Below are 17,613 nucleotides of genomic sequence, written 5' to 3' on the forward strand. Positions count from 1 at the left end.
GAGCATTGTGAAGCAGGTGATCTCAGGCTCCTGGGAGACCACTATTCCCTCATGGTCAATGATGCAAGTGAAAGATTCTGCCAAGAATATTTTTTTCGGCAGTGATGATAGAAAGCTTGCTTATTGGATGAGAAAAATAGGATTCTAAGAGTCACAATGTATCTTCAACCCCATATACCTATGATAGCTACAACTATAACATGTATATTTACATTATCAAGTTAAATTACATAAACAAAGTTTATCCCAGTGACAAGGCAATTTGAGGTGTTGCTTATTCATTTATTCAGTCATTCATTGATTCATAAGCTCTGTACACAGTATCTGCATAGCAGCAATGGACAGTTTACAGTGGCTCTGTTCTTTTGGAGCCTACAATCAAATATGGATACTATGGAGTGTAATAAAAATAAATATACAAATTCATATAGGTATCCTAACAGTGGAAATAATGCAACAACAATAAAAATTTTGAAAGGCTGGTAATAGTATAGTTCAATGATAAAATTAGAATTATATATATATATATATATATATATAATATATATATATATTTCAAGAAATAGCATAAATAAGACTTCAATGAAAAGTGTTAGGGAGATAGCTGGGGGACTCAAAATATTGCAATTTAGGATAGGTATTTTTTTCTACCACCACTAGAACTACATTGAAAATATTTGAACAAATTCAACCTTCAACACATCTATCTCTAGGCAACTCACTTTATTGTATTTGATTTTTTTACAGTCAGTTTTGACCTATGTGCAGTAATGTTCAGGAGGTTGGGGCATATCTCTTTTGGATGCCCATTTTGTTTAAGCTCTTGGTGTCCAGAATTGAGCACAGTAACTGTCAAAGAGTTGTTGAAGAAATAAATGAATGTTTCTCTAGAATTCATACAGCAGAGATACAAATGTCCCTTCTTATAGCTTTAAAGTAATTTTCAAGATATTTTACTTAGACTGAACTATTAACAAGTAAATGGGTTGCTACTTCAAAGTACTAAATATATCTATTATATTAAACATTTAGCATGAATATCTGTGGCGATATGTTATAAAATACATGACTTTAAGTTTATACTTCCCCTAAATACTGGGAGAATATTAGCAATTTTACTATGTCCTACTTTTCATTGTTTAATGATATCCCAGAGTCTATCAGAGTATGGGACTACTTTACTATTTCTCCCATCTTTATTTTTACTTTTTAATAATTATTGTGTTTTTTTAAATTAAACCTAATTTATTTTGCAAAACTCAACAAATGTTCAGATATGGTTTGTCTTCAATCCACATTTTTTTTAGCAAACATGCAATTAATCTGGCATGAGAAACATCTTTCTCTTTAGCTCTCCTTGAAAATTGTTTTTCATAACATAAAAAAGAGTACAAATATTGTTCAAAAACTATTTACATTTTTACCTTCCAATATTACTAACATTAATATATATTGAGAAAAAGAATAACTGCAATGATTTATCTTTGCCATTCATGTGTAATTCAGCAGTATAATTAAAAACTTATAATGTTTTGAAGATAAATACTTTGAAATAAATTTAATAAAGCTTATTTTTGTTGTGCAAAGGAGCCACTATATCAATGCATTTAACTGGAACTGTTGAGTTCCTGCTTGTAGAACATTAATTCCAGCCTATTATTAGCTTTTTCTTTTGTGCTACTTCCTTTTACTGAGTGAAAGCATAGAAAAGAAAAAGCAATTTTTTTTCTCCCCACAACTAGCATCATGGAAAACAAGACAACATCACAAGTCACAACATCTGAATTTAGTTTGATTATATATTGTCTCTTATACTTAAAATTATTTCGTATTATAGTACTTACTAAGTATTTAAAATTAACATTTTAAAATTTTAATTTATTTTTTAAATATATTTTATTGATTATGCTATTACAGTTGTTCCATTTTTCCCCCTTCACTCCCCTCCATTCTGCACACCCTCTCCCACCTACATTGGGATCAGAGAGGGGCAATTGTGTTTCTTCCACTCTCTCTGGGATTTCGGTCCCCTCTGCTACTTCCCGCAAGCAAACCCGGCCCTCCTGTTGTCAGCTCCTGGGTGTGTGGGCCTGTGCACCCTCCAGGACCCTGTGGGTCTTCCAATAAACTCTCTGTGAGCCTGGGAGCTACTCCCAGCACATCGACCCCAAAAGTTTTTTCAATTGATGCTTTCAGGCTTTAACTTCCGGTGCTGGGGCCCCAGCCTGTGTGGTCTGTTTCACTGCTAGTTTCTTCACCTGTATTACCTGTGCATGAATGTTTGACCGAGGTCAGCCGGCCACCTTGTGCCCCCACTGTGTCTGCCTGCGCCACCCCACACCCGGAATCTGCCAACTGCCGCCTGCACTCCTGGGTCAGTCAGGCCACTTTTGCCCGCCTGACTCCGCTCCACCAGCTGCTGACTTTGCTCTTCTTACCGGTCTGACTGTATGATTTGTTGTCAGATTTCCATACAGTTCAATTTTCTGTGTTTTGGCTGCATTTTTGTTACTAAAACTTTGTTGTCTTTAAACTTAGTTGTACGAGGAGGCACAGTGCTTCCACCTATGCTTCCATCCTGGCCGGAAGTCAGATCTGTTTGGTTTTGATAGTGTAGACAATGGGGTTGAGCAATGGAGCTGTGAGACAACGCAGATAAGAGAGTAGCACACAGCTGCAAGGAAAAGTCTGTTTTCCAAATCTGTGGATCATGGAGAGGCCAATGGGGGGTATATAGGAGAGCAGCATGGCACAGAGGTGGGAGACACAGGTGTTGAGGGCTTTGAGGCGCTCTGCCTTGGAGGCAATGGACAGCACTGTGTAGAGGATCAGCCCGTAGGAGAGGACAATGAGCACTGCATCCACACCCAGGGTGGAGAGCACCACAAAGAGACCATAGGCGCTGTTGATGTGGGTGTCAGCACAGGCCAGCTTCATGACATCGGGGTGCAGGCAGTAGGAGTGGGAAAGCAGGCGATTGCGGCAGTAAGGCAGCTTCTTCAGCATGATGGGAGCTGGGATGTGGAGACCCACACTGCGCAGCATGATGGCCAGGCCCAAGGTGGCAATCCGGGGACTTGTGAGGATGGTGCCATAGCGCAGAGGGTTGCTGATGGCCACGACACGGTCAAAGGCCATGGTCAGCAACACAGAGGACTCCATGATGGAGAAGGTGTGGATGAAGAAGAGCTGGGCCAGGCACATGTCCACTGCCACCTCCCTGAGACCCAGCATGTAGATGGTGAGCATGGTGGGCAGTGTGGAGGCAGACAAGCCCAGGTCAGTCAGTGCCAGCATGGACAGAAAGTAGTACATGGGCTGGTGCAGGGAGGGCTCTGACCTCACCACCCAGAGGATCAGACTGTTCCCTGCCAGAGATGCCACATACATGGCACACAGAGGGATGGAGAGCCAGGTGTACACAGCCTCAAGGCCTGGGAGGCCTGTTAGGAAGAAGGAGGTGCCAATGTTGTTGGAGTCTGACATGATGACCTGGATGGACAGAACTCCAAGCAGATGTGCATTCACAGGGCCTATGATCAAAAGAGTTGCTGAGTCAGAGCCTGTTCTGTGAACCATGACATTGTAAAGACTTCCCAGAATGCTTCTCTTATAACCATGGGCTTGTAATTTGCTCAACTCTTCCTGATAGTTCATACATAAAGAGCCCTAAAAATAAAATGATTCATTTGAATTATTAGAACAAATCTTGAGTACATAATCATGGCTCAGGAACCATGCAACAAAATTTACCCCAGATACATAATTACAGGCTCTTGAACCAAAGCAGTTGTTGTTTCATAAAAGTTATTGAACCAGATCATGTAGCCCAAAGTAAAATCTTGCAAATGCTGTCTCCACTATGTGGTCCTGAACACTGATATCCCAAGGCGTCCACTTAAATAAATATTAGCCAAAGCCATAGACAAGGCATTGAGGTACAGGAGGGGAATAATTGCAGAAACCTTATTTTTGTGCCAAATCAATGAATTTCCCAATGAAATAAGGTTTGAAACATAGCCCTAGAACGGGACTGAGACAGTCTAAAGACAACTCTTCATTGTTCATACCTGAAAATGAAATCCAGTCCTTTCAGCTAATTATCAGAACTGGAGGTCTAATCTAACTCATCTCTGAAGTTTCAATCATGTCCTCCTTTCATAACTTCCCCATGTCAGGCATTTTTTAAATTTTAACAATATAGTAAGGGGAATTCTAAAGAGAATTCTATTATAAAATATTATCAGTAATTTATTCTGACACTTCTGTGTGTGTATGCATACTCCCTACACATATTTTAATAAATGTTTTTATAGAAATCCATCATAAAAAGTAAACATTACATATATTTTACTTATGCTTTTTAATTTAAAATTTATTAGTGGAAGTATATATGTATGTTGATACATAGTCTAAAAGTATGAAGGTAAATGCAATGCAATTATGATAGAATGACCTCTGACATTCCCAGTATTTTATTGGTAAGGGCCTGGTGACAATAAAAAGGTAAGACTTTGTCAAGAAATCAGATTTTTATTATATAAACCTCACTGTACATCACAGTTTGGGAGAAGGGCTGTCCTCCATTCCTCCAAGTTTTCTCTCCTCAGACCTTGGAGACCTCTCTCTCAATTGCCAAGCTATATATTTTCTCCTATGGCCTCCTTCTTTCCCAGAGCCCAGTCAAAGATAACTGGGTATTTTAATGTATTTTCCAGCATTTCCTCAATGAAAACCAAGCCAGGAGCTTTCTGGAAGTCCGCAATGATAAAACATTTGAATAGCAATAGCCAATAAAAGTAAATGAAATTTGAAAAATCATAAAATCCAGCATTCAGGTTTCTCTGTGTGTGTGTTTGTTTGTGTATTTGTTTTCTGCAGACATTGTCTTGTGTTGAAAGTTGTTATAATGAAAATTAATTTCTCTGGAGATATTTGCTCTAGTATTCAACTCCTTTCCAAAAAGTACCCCCATTTTGGATCCTGCCACTTTTCTGAACATAGTCATGTGTAGGTCTCATCCTTCATATTGGCACTTTCAGCTTTTGGTACTTTAAAGTTACTTTTTAATCCATAATCTCAGATCCATAATTCTCAGACAGGGGAAAATAAGATTTTATTATGCCTGCTTTTGAGATTAATAAATAGATATATAGCCTTAGAAAAAATAGTGATTTTTTTCCTAAGGAAAAATACATTGAAAAACCTAAAATTAAGATGGAAATAGAGAACAAGGAAAAATAGCTTCTCATATCTATAGCTACAGCAAACACAACCTAATTACTAGTCACAGTAACAGAATCTTCACATTAAAGACACATGTACCTATTTGCTGCCCTGGCTGGTGTGGCTCAGTGGATTGCATGCCAGCTTGCAAACCAAAGGGTCATTGGTTCAGTTCCCAGCCAGGGCACATGCCCCTGTTTCAGGCCAGGTCCCCAGTATCGGGTATATAAGAGGCAACCACACATTAACATTTCTCTCCCTCTCTTTTTACCTTCCTTTCCCTATCTGTAAAAATAAATAAATAAAATCTTTTTTAAAAAGGCGCATGTACCTACTTTTTATTGCCCAGTTAAACATGACTTAATTTGAACAAAAGTCACAAAATGCATAAAAAGGGAAATAAAAGCATGCTCCAAAAAGACAAAGCAACTCATCATAAAAAGAATCTGAAGAATATGTAATATCAAATGGAAACTTTAAATATCAATGAATAATGTAATAAGCACCCTAATGGAAATAGTAAATGTGAAAATAACTGGTGGAAATGTAAGTAGAAAGGCATAAACTCTAAGGAAGAATCAAGAGAACATGCTAGAAATAAAAAAAAACATTGTAACAAAAATGAAGAGTTCCTTTGGTGAGCTAATTGGTAGACTAAAAATATAATACAAATGAATCAACTCTAATCTCAATCAATAGAAATTTTCCAACTGAAATGAAGAGGAAAAAATAAAAATGTGAAAGAGAAGATCCAAGAACTATGAAACAACATGAAAGGGTGTAATATACATGTAATTTGAATACTAGAAGAAAAAAGGGGAACAAAGCAGAAAAAATATATGAAGTAATAATGACTGAGAACTTCCATAATTAATGACTGAAACCAAACTATAGATCCAGAAATCCTATCCAACATCAAGAAGGAATAATATGAAATAGATGCATCTAGTTAAATCTCATTAAACTGAAGAAGCCAAAGACTAGAAAAATAAATCTTGAAATAGTCCATTGTTGTGGAGGGAATAGTTAGCAGTAGAGGAACAAGGGTAAGAACATAATATAATTCTCTTCAAACTCAAGGCAAACAAGAAAAGAGTAGAATAAATATTTTAAATATTTAAAGGAAGAAAATCCCTAACCTAGAATTTCATATCCAGCGAAAATATTCTTCAGACTTTGAGGGATATGTGCAGATGCAGATTTTATCAAACCAAGAAAGAAAAAATAATAATAAAGCAAAAAAATTTGCACAAGCATACAAGCCAACTGATTTGCCCAAAGTAAATGTTAAAGACTCTTTCAGACAATAGACACATTATATGTCAGAACCTTGGTTCTCCACTAAGAAGGTACTGTGTCAAAGAAGGAATAAATAAACATAAAATGCCATCTTCTTTCTTTAAATTTTAATTGAGCTACAAAAACCCCTTTTACTTAAAGCAATAAAAGAAACAATATTCTGGGTGGCTTATAGCATATGAATAAGTGGAAGGAGTCACATCACTAGGGAAATGAGGGGAGAATTGCGGGTACTTTGTGCCAGATACCTATATTACATGTGTGTGGTCGAGAGATATTTGAAAGTGGATTTAGAGTAGTTCAAAATGTATAATGTAAACTCAAGGGTAGCCAGTAATAAGCAAAATATATAGTTGATAACCTGAAGGAGATAAAATAAAATCATACAAAATTCTCAATTAAAATCAGAGATGGCAGAAAAATAGGGTGAAATACTCTAGAAGTCAAATTATGAAGTCCTCACAAGCTTGATTCTCACATATCCAGAATTACATGAACATTTAACCTGGCCAGAAGTGTTTCTCAAAAATGTAACCTATTCATTCTTTCTTTCTTTCTTTCAGCAAATACAAACCAAATACCTAATATATGGAAAGTGCTACATTTAGAAAAGGGAATGCAGTAGTTAACAAGAGGTAAAGAATGTATTTCCTCATGGGGATTACACTTAGTGGGAATTTTTCAAAAATACTTTTAATACCACTAAATTCCAAACATGCCACCATCCCATTTTCTAGTAATTCTTTCTCCTACACTCTCAGGCAAAGCATTATGGGCATCTTTGTACCTTTGTAAAGTTTCTAGTTATTCTTTAGATTTCTTTTACATTTAGATAGTAGTTCCCTTCTTGAGCTTAAATAATATGAGACTTTTCTCTAACCCAGAGTCTGTGTCTCAGTTATATTTCTTTCCCCAGGGTTTGCAACAGTGTATTTAACATGTGAGGTATTGAACAAAATTTTGTTCAATGAAAAATTAGTAGAGAATATGGTTATTTCTTCTCATGAATGAGAACTTCATGTGGAAGATGGTACTACCTCTGACATTCGTTACCTAACTATGGGACTCACTTTATGCTCAGTGGCCCATAAAGCAACTAAGACTAAAGTTTCTTCTGCCTTCTCTCTCTAAAAAAGACTTAATGACCCCGAGAATCTCCGATGCCAGCGCCACCCAACCGGAAGAGGCGCAGCATCCTTAGGCGGATCTGCTTGGTCTTAATGGTGTAAACCACGGGATTAAGCACCGGAGGAGTGAGAAAGTGAAGATAGGAGAGCAGTACACGGCTGCATGGGGAAGCCCACCTCCCAAATCTATGAATCATGGATAGGCCAATCATAGGTGTGTAGAAGAGCAGAACAGCACAGAGGTGGGAGACACAGGTGTTGAGGGCTTTGAGGCGCTCTGCCTTGGAGGCAATGGACAGCACTGTGTAGAGGATCAGCCCGTAGGAGAGGACAATGAGCACTGCATCCACACCCAGGGTGGAGAGCACCACAAAGAGACCATAGGCGCTGTTGATGTGGGTGTCAGCACAGGCCAGCTTCATGACATCGGGGTGCAGGCAGTAGGAGTGGGAAAGCAGGCGATTGCGGCAGTAAGGCAGCTTCTTCAGCATGATGGGAGCTGGGATGTGGAGACCCACACTGCGCAGCGTGATGGCCAGGCCCAAGGTGGCAATCCGGGGACTTGTGAGGATGGTGCCATAGCGCAGAGGGTTGCTGATGGCCACGACACGGTCAAAGGCCATGGTCAGCAGCACAGAGGACTCCATGATGGAGAAGGTGTGGATGAAGAAGAGCTGGGCCAGGCACATGTCCACTGCCACCTCCCTGAGACCCAGCATGTAGATGGTGAGCATGGTGGGCAGTGTGGAGGCAGACAAGCCCAGGTCAGTCAGTGCCAGCATGGACAGAAAGTAGTACATGGGCTGGTGCAGGGAGGGCTCTGACCTCACCACCCAGAGGATCAGACTGTTCCCTGCCAGAGATGCCACATACATGGCACACAGAGGGATGGAGAGCCAGGTGTACACAGCCTCAAGGCCTGGGAGGCCTGTTAGGAAGAAGGAGGTGCCAGTGTTGTTGGAGTCTGACATGATGACCTGGATGGACAGAACTTCAAGCAGATGTGCATTCACAGGGCCTATGATGAAAAGAGTTGCTGAGTCAGAGCCTGTTCTGTGAACCATGACATTGTAAAGACTCTCCAGAATGCTTCTCTTATAACCATGGCCTTGGAATCTACCCAAGTATTTTCCCTAGTTCATACATAGAAAGTTCGTTTATTTTTTTATTGTTTTTCAACTACAATTGTCTCCATTTTCTCTCCACCATTCCCCTACTATCTCACCCATTCCTGACTTCTCACCCTGGATCCTACCCCCTTTGGCTTTGTCCAAGGGTCCTTTATACATGTTCCTTGACTACCCTTCCCTTATTTCCCCCCATTATCCTTTTTCCCCTTCTCCTCTGGTGACTATCAGTTTGTTCTTTATTTCCAAGTCTCTGGTTCTTTTATGCTGACTTGTTTGTTTTGTTGATTAGTTTCCACTTATAGGTGAGATCACATGGTATTTGAAGAGTTTCTGTGTCAGAGCCTGTTCTGTGAACCAGGACACTGCGAAGGTTCCCCAGAATGCTTCTCTGATAACCAGGGCCTCATAATCTATCCAAGTATTTTCCCCAGTTCATTTATAGGGGGTTCTTTAAAAAGGTGTATTGGAATTAGTTGAAGAAATCTTGCATACATGTCAACCTGTCTCAGCAGCCACACAACATAATTTACCCCCAAATCAGAGTTTGAAATACAGCTCTTGAAAGGGACTTAGAATCTTCCAAGTCTACATTATACATTTTGGAAAATGAACTCTAGCTTTCAATGTAGTTAGTGTGTCTGATTTGGAACCAGAATCAAAGTTCCTCACTTCCTGAAGTTTCTTTTTCACATTGTATTTCAATAGGTGCTTCTCCAGTATGTGATTAAGAGAATTTTGCACAGAGATATCTTTCATAATGAAACAACACAAAATAATTTCTCATTTCAGGTCAACCTCTTACATGAACACAAAAAATTCTTATCACACACACAATTTAAAATACAAAGCTATGGCAAAAATTTTAGATATTTATATAGATACAATTCATTCTCCAATATAACTGTTCATGTGAAACAATACATAGAATGATTCTTAGTTTACAGAATATTGAATAGTTACCTTAAAACATCCATTACTATTTAGCATTACTCTAATGAGACTAAATAAACTAGGAGAAAAAGGCATGTATTTGCCAAGAAATTGGGATTTTTATTCACTTGTAAAGTGTATTGTATTTCTGTAGAAATACAATAATGTAGTTATAAATCTTCTGTCTTTCCTGTGGTCTGTCCCTTGAACTTTGGCCACTGTTTCACAGCCTGTGAAATAACTACCTCCTTGTATTTAATCCTTTTGAGTATCATTTTTTTCTTTTAGAACACAAGAAAGAGAACTCAATTTGAAAGCTTTAAACTTTGTATTTCATTTAAAGCACTTCACAAACCATTTTCACATACCATTTAAAAGCACCTCAATTCTCAGAGATGGAAGGTCTGTTTTGCCAGACTAAAAAATTATTTGTTAAGAACTCAAGTATACAACTTTGCCAAAGTTTCATGGATCATAAAAGGAGGTCCCAAGACTGGAAATAATTTTTTTGGACTCAATAATTATTATTCTGGACATTATTGTTTGCAACTTAAGGCAAATGTCAGCTATTTACCAACAGACTCAAGACACTCACAAGCTTTAGCCTTAAATTAAAGTAAATTATAAACTTCCATAAATTCTTATTTCTGAAATTTTTTATGATTGCCACTTTTAATTTTCTTTTATACTCTATCACTTACATAATTAAATCACTTCCTGTCCTAGGCCCTGTTCTATATTCCAGAATTATAACTATTAAAAATTTAAGGTCCCCACATAAAGGAGACATGAGTCAATATTATTTGAAATATGTTAAAAATGCAATGTAGAAAGAAAAGGAGGTGTTATTTTAGGTAACACCTTAGAGTTTAGGTAATAGCTCTCTGAGAAGAGGGTAATTGGAGAAAAAGCAAACAGGAAGAAGGAGCAAGGCAGTTGGATATTTGTGGGTGCATAGGTGAGTGATTGAGTGATTGGTAGAAAATGTAAAGAGATGCATTAGGAATAACCTTAGGTTACCAGCATACAAGAAAACTAGGAGATAGGTATCTTTAATAGCTGGAACCATAATAGAACTAGAAGGGTTAAAAGAACAGAGACAACCTTCTAGAGCCAACACAATCACTTAAGAAAACTGCTTTGTACTTGACTGGGAGTTGGGAGAATTTTCTTCTGTGTTGACTATATATCTAGTGGCTCTGAAAGTGGACTTTGGACATCAGCAATGGCATGAGCAGCACAGAAGAACTTGCAGTAAATAAAAGCCATCATCCCTCCCTGTCCCCCACTCCAATATATTGAATTAGGATTTCTTGGATTGAAGCCCAGCATTTGGTAGTTTAACAAACCCTCTAGGTGATTCTAATGCAAACAAAAGTCTGAGAATCACTGCAGCACATAGGTAGGTATAGTATTGCTTTATAAACTGGAGTGAGCAATGCTGTTTAAGGCTGGCTAAAGCAAGGAAGTGAAAGAGAAGCAATGCTAATAAATTAAGAAGAAAGAAACACCCTTGGACAAAAAAGAAAACTTGCTCCTCAGTGCCAAACCCTGAGATGGGGCCCCAATGATTTTGAGTCACAAACACAAGATTTTTTCCATTGGGATTTTCCAAATGATCTTACCACGCAAAAGACCAATAAGCATATGGTGATTATAATAAATAAGGAGGCTATGTTTTTTCCTTTTAATTTGGTGTGCAAAATAAAAATATTATAAGGTAATCTGGATGTTAGCTAAATTCTGCTACTGTAGGCAGTTGAACAAACTGTATTATCCCTTCTAAACATAGATTTATGAATTTCTACTCAGCTACTGACAGATGGCACAAATGTGAAACAAGGTGAGGAAATGTTCAAATCCACTGACTGGGAAGGGCCATGCATTCAAATTAAGTGTCTAAATGTTCTCTGTGGAGTCTCCATTCTATGTTCACCCTATGCTGTCACTGTCTTTTTATTTAATTAGAGAAAAAATGAACATTTCTTTAACAACTCAAAGGTCTTTCATTTTGCTTATCAATTTCAAATGCAGATACAAGCCCAATGAATGTCCATAGTGTAAACAGACTCAGAATTCCTTTATTTCACTTACTTGAGGAAATATTTGAGGAAATAGACCTGTAAAAAAGGCATCCTAGAGATGTTCATATATATATATACAAAAAATATTGTTTTTTACTACTTCACCAAGTTGATTACCTGAAGAAGTTTTGTGAGTTTGTGTGTTTGTGTGTGTGTGTGATGGTTTTTATTGTTTTAGTTTTAAATAAATACTTGTTGAGCGAATGAATTTATTGTTAAGAAGCAGAAGAATATAGTTGAGAATGTAAGGCAGGTTCTCTCTGCGGTCCTGGCTTCAGTACAAAAACACTAAAAAAAGATATTTAGACAAAATTTGAGCTTAAGCAAAAGCCATTTTTCCTAAGTGTCAAGAATACACTATGAGCTTCTTCCTTACAGGAACTATTTCTTTTGGCTTGTCCACAGAATTTCGATCAGATACAAACCCATGGCATTATAAAGCAAACCGAGTGGGATGCCTTGCTGGATTTCCTCACACCAGTGTCTAGTTCCTTTGGCAACCACGTTAGGATCCAAAAACAGCATTAAAAGCCAATATTCTATCATGATAGTAATATGAAAATGGGTTTTATGTTTACAAAGGATTTGCCTTTCAAACTGTATATATAAACCATGCTGATTTGTTTTCCCATTCATAAAAAATAAATATGGGTAAATTTTACTAATTTTTATAGCACACCAATTTTATAGGTTTAATTGACGATAAAATAAAATAGAGAATGAAAGAGTTGGAGAGTTCCATGTATCCTGTAAAGTACTCAGAGTGGTAAGGGGAAAAATGGAGAAAACTGTACTTGAATAATAATGAATAAATAAGAATGTAAATAATAATTTTTAGTATTTGTTCTTTAATTTTTTTCTTAAATTTACTCACCGTGATCAAAATGCAAGGAGTTTTCTCAGAGATGATTCTTTCAAGATTTAGAAAAATTTGCAACTAATCTTGATTACCTTGGGCTTATTAATTTACATCACCATTTCATCACCTTGTATCTTGCAAGAAGAAATTGACTGTCTTTTCAAACTGTCTTTATAAATGAGCAACTCCCCATACCATACTGTTCCTCAAAATTTTCCTCATCTTAGCTTGTCTCCCTTTGATGGGCATATACATCTGCTTAGAGCTTCAAGTGCACCTCTATTGGGCTGTATTTAAGGCAAGGAGAACTTTTGCTAGTGAGTTACCAGCTCACGTCCTAATTGCCCTTTTAATTGGTTTTATTTATTATGACAGTACATTTGGGGAATTCTTTAGAAAATTCATCCAATAGCTCTGAAGATAAAGAGCCTTTTTTTCTTCCTCTAAATCTTTGATATACTCTACTCTTTCAGGGTCTTACCTCAGAATGTATTATTAACACTGTTCTTAAATGAGTACTAACAAGGAGCAAATGGCTTTATGCCTTTCCTTTCCAAACCCCATATTGTTGACTTAACCACAAGGAGACAAGAGCTTAAAACATGTCTCACCCTCCTGCAGGTTACAGTGGAAAGGAGTTGACAACATAGAGCAGTGTGACAACACACCAGCCAATTCCAGGACATTGTCCCTTGATGAACACAATAGGCACCATGGGCTTTGGGGCTGCAACTGCCTTTAACCATGTCACTGCCAAACAAGTTTTGCAACTTGTTTTCATGGGCTATGAAAAGACTTCACTGTTTTTGGAAATCTTTTAGCCCTATCCAAGTCTGTCCCAGTTACGGAATACCACTGCATTGTAATGAAAAGTAATTGGCTATTTGAGACTGCAAACTTCAACACCAGGAACACCTAAGTTGTAGGTGGTCTCCACTGATAACTAATAAGTTGCACAAGGTCTTTGAGCCTCATTTTTCATGTCTGTGAAATGTAATAGCACCATCAGTGGGAGGTGATAGATGTATGATGAACAACAAATGGCCCTATGGTTAAACCATGTGGGTTTGCATTTCAGCTTTGTCATTTAATAGTTCCAGTATTTGGCATGCTATTTAACCTCTTATTGATATGGTTTTCATCTGTGAAGTGGGCACTGTGAGAGAAACTAATGAACATCATTTTTGTGAGAATTAATTAGGGTACTTCATTAAAAATCTTATGACAGCTTATCAATACTCAAATAAGAATTATTCATAGTATTATTTTATAATAATTTATTTAGTGTTATATATGCAAATATATCATTTCTAAAAAGTTACACATGAAACATTTATGTGTATTGAGGTTTTCACCAGGCACTAAGTTGAAAATTCACAGGACTGAACTCCAGAAAGCTCAGAAGGAAACATCTGTGAGAGAAGAGGTGAGCTGTAAGTTGAGAGGAGATTCTGGAATTCATATACTCCTGGCACACATTGGACTTCCAACCAGAGAGAGTGGAAGGTTTCCTTTGAGTACTGTGGACACTAATTTCAAACCCAGGAAGGTCACACCACAGGAGTAGGAGGATGTGGTGTAAGTCCTAAAATTAAGATTCACTATCATGTGCTACTTTGTCATCCGAAACCTGGAGGCACCAAAAAGCCTAACCATGAATTTCTCTGCTCTCACCAGATGTGCCCCACACCCAGCAAAATAGTTTCCCAAACAATCAGACCAGCAGCACTAGAACTAATGTGTTTCACTTCCCTGCCAGCCCATGAAATTATTGAAACAAGCTAATCAAATAATAAGGGGTAACCTCACCTCCTTGTTACTACAGAGCCTGCCTCCAGCAGTTCCTGCTTGTTCATTCACTCAGTTCCCAAGTTCAACCCCATTGTGTGTCCCTTGCCTGAAATACAGTGTCCTCCTTCCCCAGCCTGTGAGTACCTATGACTAATAAACTGCTGTCAAATTCATCTTTCCCGTGTCAAGTACCGTGCCTTTGTCCATTCCCATAACCCTAGGTTAGGAATCTCTCCCTCACCAGCAGAGTGAATAGGAGGCAATTCTAGGATAATACTGCAACCCAAGAGGAAGGGCTGATATGTATCCCCCAGTAAAGCCTAAGATCAGGATGCAAAAACATCAGCATGATCCTGCAGTACATGTACTGTCTGCTGTGTCAAATCAAACTCCCTTTTTATAAGATAATATGGCCCAAATTCTCAATAATATAATATCTACAGTGTCCATAGGTACATAAAAATGGACAAATGAAAAAACAGAAAAGTAGAAGACTTCCAACAGGTGATAGAATGAGCTCCAGAATGGATAAAGATTCTTAAAATAGAAGAAAAAAGTCTAAAAACAGTTATGAAAAATACCTTTAGACACTTAAAGACAATGTGAACATAAACAGCCCAGTATAGGTAGTGAAATATACAAGGTCTGGTACATAATGCCCCTTTTTTATTATAAAATCATAACTTTGCAATTCTATAACATAACGATATCACATTCAAGCACATATGATATTTTAGGTGAAACATTCAATTGCTGTCCATCTTGTGAAAGACATTCAAGTACCCTACCAACCACACTTAGTGGCATTATTTCTGCCAGAGCCTGTATATTGTAAAGTAAGAAATAATATTTAAAAGTGTCATAAGAAAAAAATCATTTCAATTTATAATTCTAATCTACTAACATTTTTTCATAATTAAAAAATATATGAAGACAATTTGGGTGATCAAAATTGCACTAGAAAAGAATGTTAATGTTTTTCAGGCTAAAAGAAAGTGATGGCAGATATAAATTTGTACTTATGCTAAGGAATATAGAGTACTACATGCAGAAAACATGAAAGAAAATATAATTTTTGGATTTTAATACTTTATTTACATGGCTCTTTACAATGTCATACGAGTTGTGGTATAGCTATAAAGTGAAACATTATTCATCAATAAAAAAGGAATAATATATGAACCACATGATATATGAACACATGAATAATATATGAACACATGAATTGGTGTCAATATAATCATGCTGAGAGAAGAAGCCAGACCAAAATTAAAAAGAAAAGCATATACTTTTCAAATATATTTATGTAAGGTCCTAAAAAGTTGGCAAACTAACCTGAAGTAACAAAGTGATGTCAGTGTTTGAGAGAAGTTAGGTGGAGGAAGGTACCTGGGAAAGTATAAAAGAGCAACAAAAAACTTGGGGCAAAGAATCTGCACATTATTGTGAGTATGGTGATGATCTGATAAATATATGCATATGTCAAATTTATCAAGTTGTACACTCTAAATTTGTTCAATTTTTTATATCTCAGTTAGATCTCAGTAAAACTGCTAAAATGTTAGTAAATTACACATGCACGAGATATTGTAGGATCATGAGAAGGGTTACCTAAGCTGATAGGGAACATGGTAGGAGGGTAACAAAGGGCAACTTCAGTGCCTTGATAATAGAACTGTATGTGTGAGGTGTGGAGGGTACAGTACAAGGATATCAAAGGAGGAAGCACACTGAGCATTGCAGAGTTACAGGATGAAGAATGGTCAGACCTCAGAAACCACAAAGTGTTTATGCGGCACTTCAATTATGTTTGAGTTTCTTGAATGTAGGGTCTCTAAAAAAGATTGGGTGAGATCAAGTGATGAAGGAGGTCATGAAGAAGATGTGACCACTGATTTGCTCGTAAGCTGGACAAGGGCAAACACTGGCTACTCACCCCTTACTCTGTCCTTGGAGAGTATGCTCTATCCAGCATTCCCACCATGGGATCCAGATTTTAGGGATACGCCCTTGAGAGAGCAATGTGTTGAGACCATCTGGATGGAATATGTGATTGACCCCTGTTTTGGATTCTGTATAAACTTTTAAATTGTGGTGGACAAGTGCTGAGATCTACTCATCTTATAGCCACCCAAGACATTCCTCATGCATTAAGTTCCTCTGCTTTTTAAACCTGTCATCTGGAAGGTCTGCCTCTTTCTTTGGTTTCCCATTGTCCTCTGTGAAGAGGGACCATTTATGAACCAACATCAACAGGGCTTTATTGCCCTTGCTTAAATATTTCATCTTTCCAGTCTCCACTTAAAACTCATCACTTCAAAGAAGTATCTCTTAAAATTCTACTGATTCAATGGATTCACCTTCCTTTGGGTCCTTCCTCTAAGCTGTGTTGTCAGCCATTAAAGCACCTGTGAATTACTGGTGCATTATATGTTTAAGGGCTATTTCCCCTACGCAGTTAAGCTATCCACACTAAAGTAACAATATTCTATTTTCTTCTCTGTACACTTTAAATAAGGGGTGGCCCAGCAAAGATAAATAAATATAATCCAAATGAATGACTTTGTAGGAGGAAAATCAAATATTGGTAATATTTTTTGGAGAAGAAAATTGAGCTTATATGGGATCTCCTATTCAAGAACTACAGTATCTCAGTGTGTTTTTGAGGATGCAGAGCATCTCATTTATCTATTAGAAAGTAAGGAGAAGGACTTTAACTTCATTCAAAGAGGTAGATATGGTTAATATACAAACCAGAAGAAAAACATATCTTGATTCCACCTATTTGCCAAGTACAACCAAGTGAGGCCCTTTTGAGCTTAATTTGTGGTATTCTAGGTTTTTAGTTGAAAGAGAGTTTAAAGCTCATTAAATTCTACTCTTCTAATCTGTTTACTTTTACATGGAAATGATACTTTCTTCAGAGGCTGTTAGTTTCCTCTGTAACAACCCAAGGTTTTTCAGGTTGACACTTACATTTGCAGAATAAGAAACTTGTTTTTCTCCTTTGGACAGGGACTATTCTGATAGCATGGGAAGCCCCCAAATGTATTCAGTCAGTGTTTTTTGAATATTTAATGGTCAGTTGAAAGGAACAATACGCTTCCTCTCAGGAACGTCTTTAATCAGCAGGCTGACTATCACAATGAGTATTTTGTCCCTGGGAC

At 37.4% G+C, this 17,613-nt stretch overlaps 2 protein-coding genes across 2 annotated transcripts; both read right to left on the reverse strand.

Annotated features, from left to right (window-relative positions):
- Positions 1-2,589: 2,589 nt before the first annotated feature.
- Positions 2,590-3,498, reverse strand: LOC119055746 (olfactory receptor 51G2-like). Its single transcript, XM_037154018.2, has one exon. It carries the CDS (start codon positions 3,484-3,486, stop codon positions 2,590-2,592), a length of 897 nt encoding a protein of 298 aa, XP_037009913.2. The 5' UTR covers positions 3,487-3,498.
- A 4,165-nt stretch (positions 3,499-7,663) lies between these two features.
- On the reverse strand, positions 7,664-8,623 carry LOC119055735 (olfactory receptor 51G2-like). Its single transcript, XM_037154006.2, has one exon. The coding sequence runs from the start codon at positions 8,621-8,623 to the stop codon at positions 7,664-7,666; it is 960 nt and encodes a 319-aa protein (XP_037009901.2).
- Between the last annotated feature and the right edge of the window lie 8,990 nt (positions 8,624-17,613).

Source organism: Artibeus jamaicensis, unplaced genomic scaffold, assembly GCF_021234435.1.
Source record: "Artibeus jamaicensis isolate MK-2021 breed Jamaican fruit bat unplaced genomic scaffold, CSHL_Jam_final contig_69, whole genome shotgun sequence".
Taxonomy (NCBI): Eukaryota; Metazoa; Chordata; class Mammalia; order Chiroptera; family Phyllostomidae; genus Artibeus; species Artibeus jamaicensis.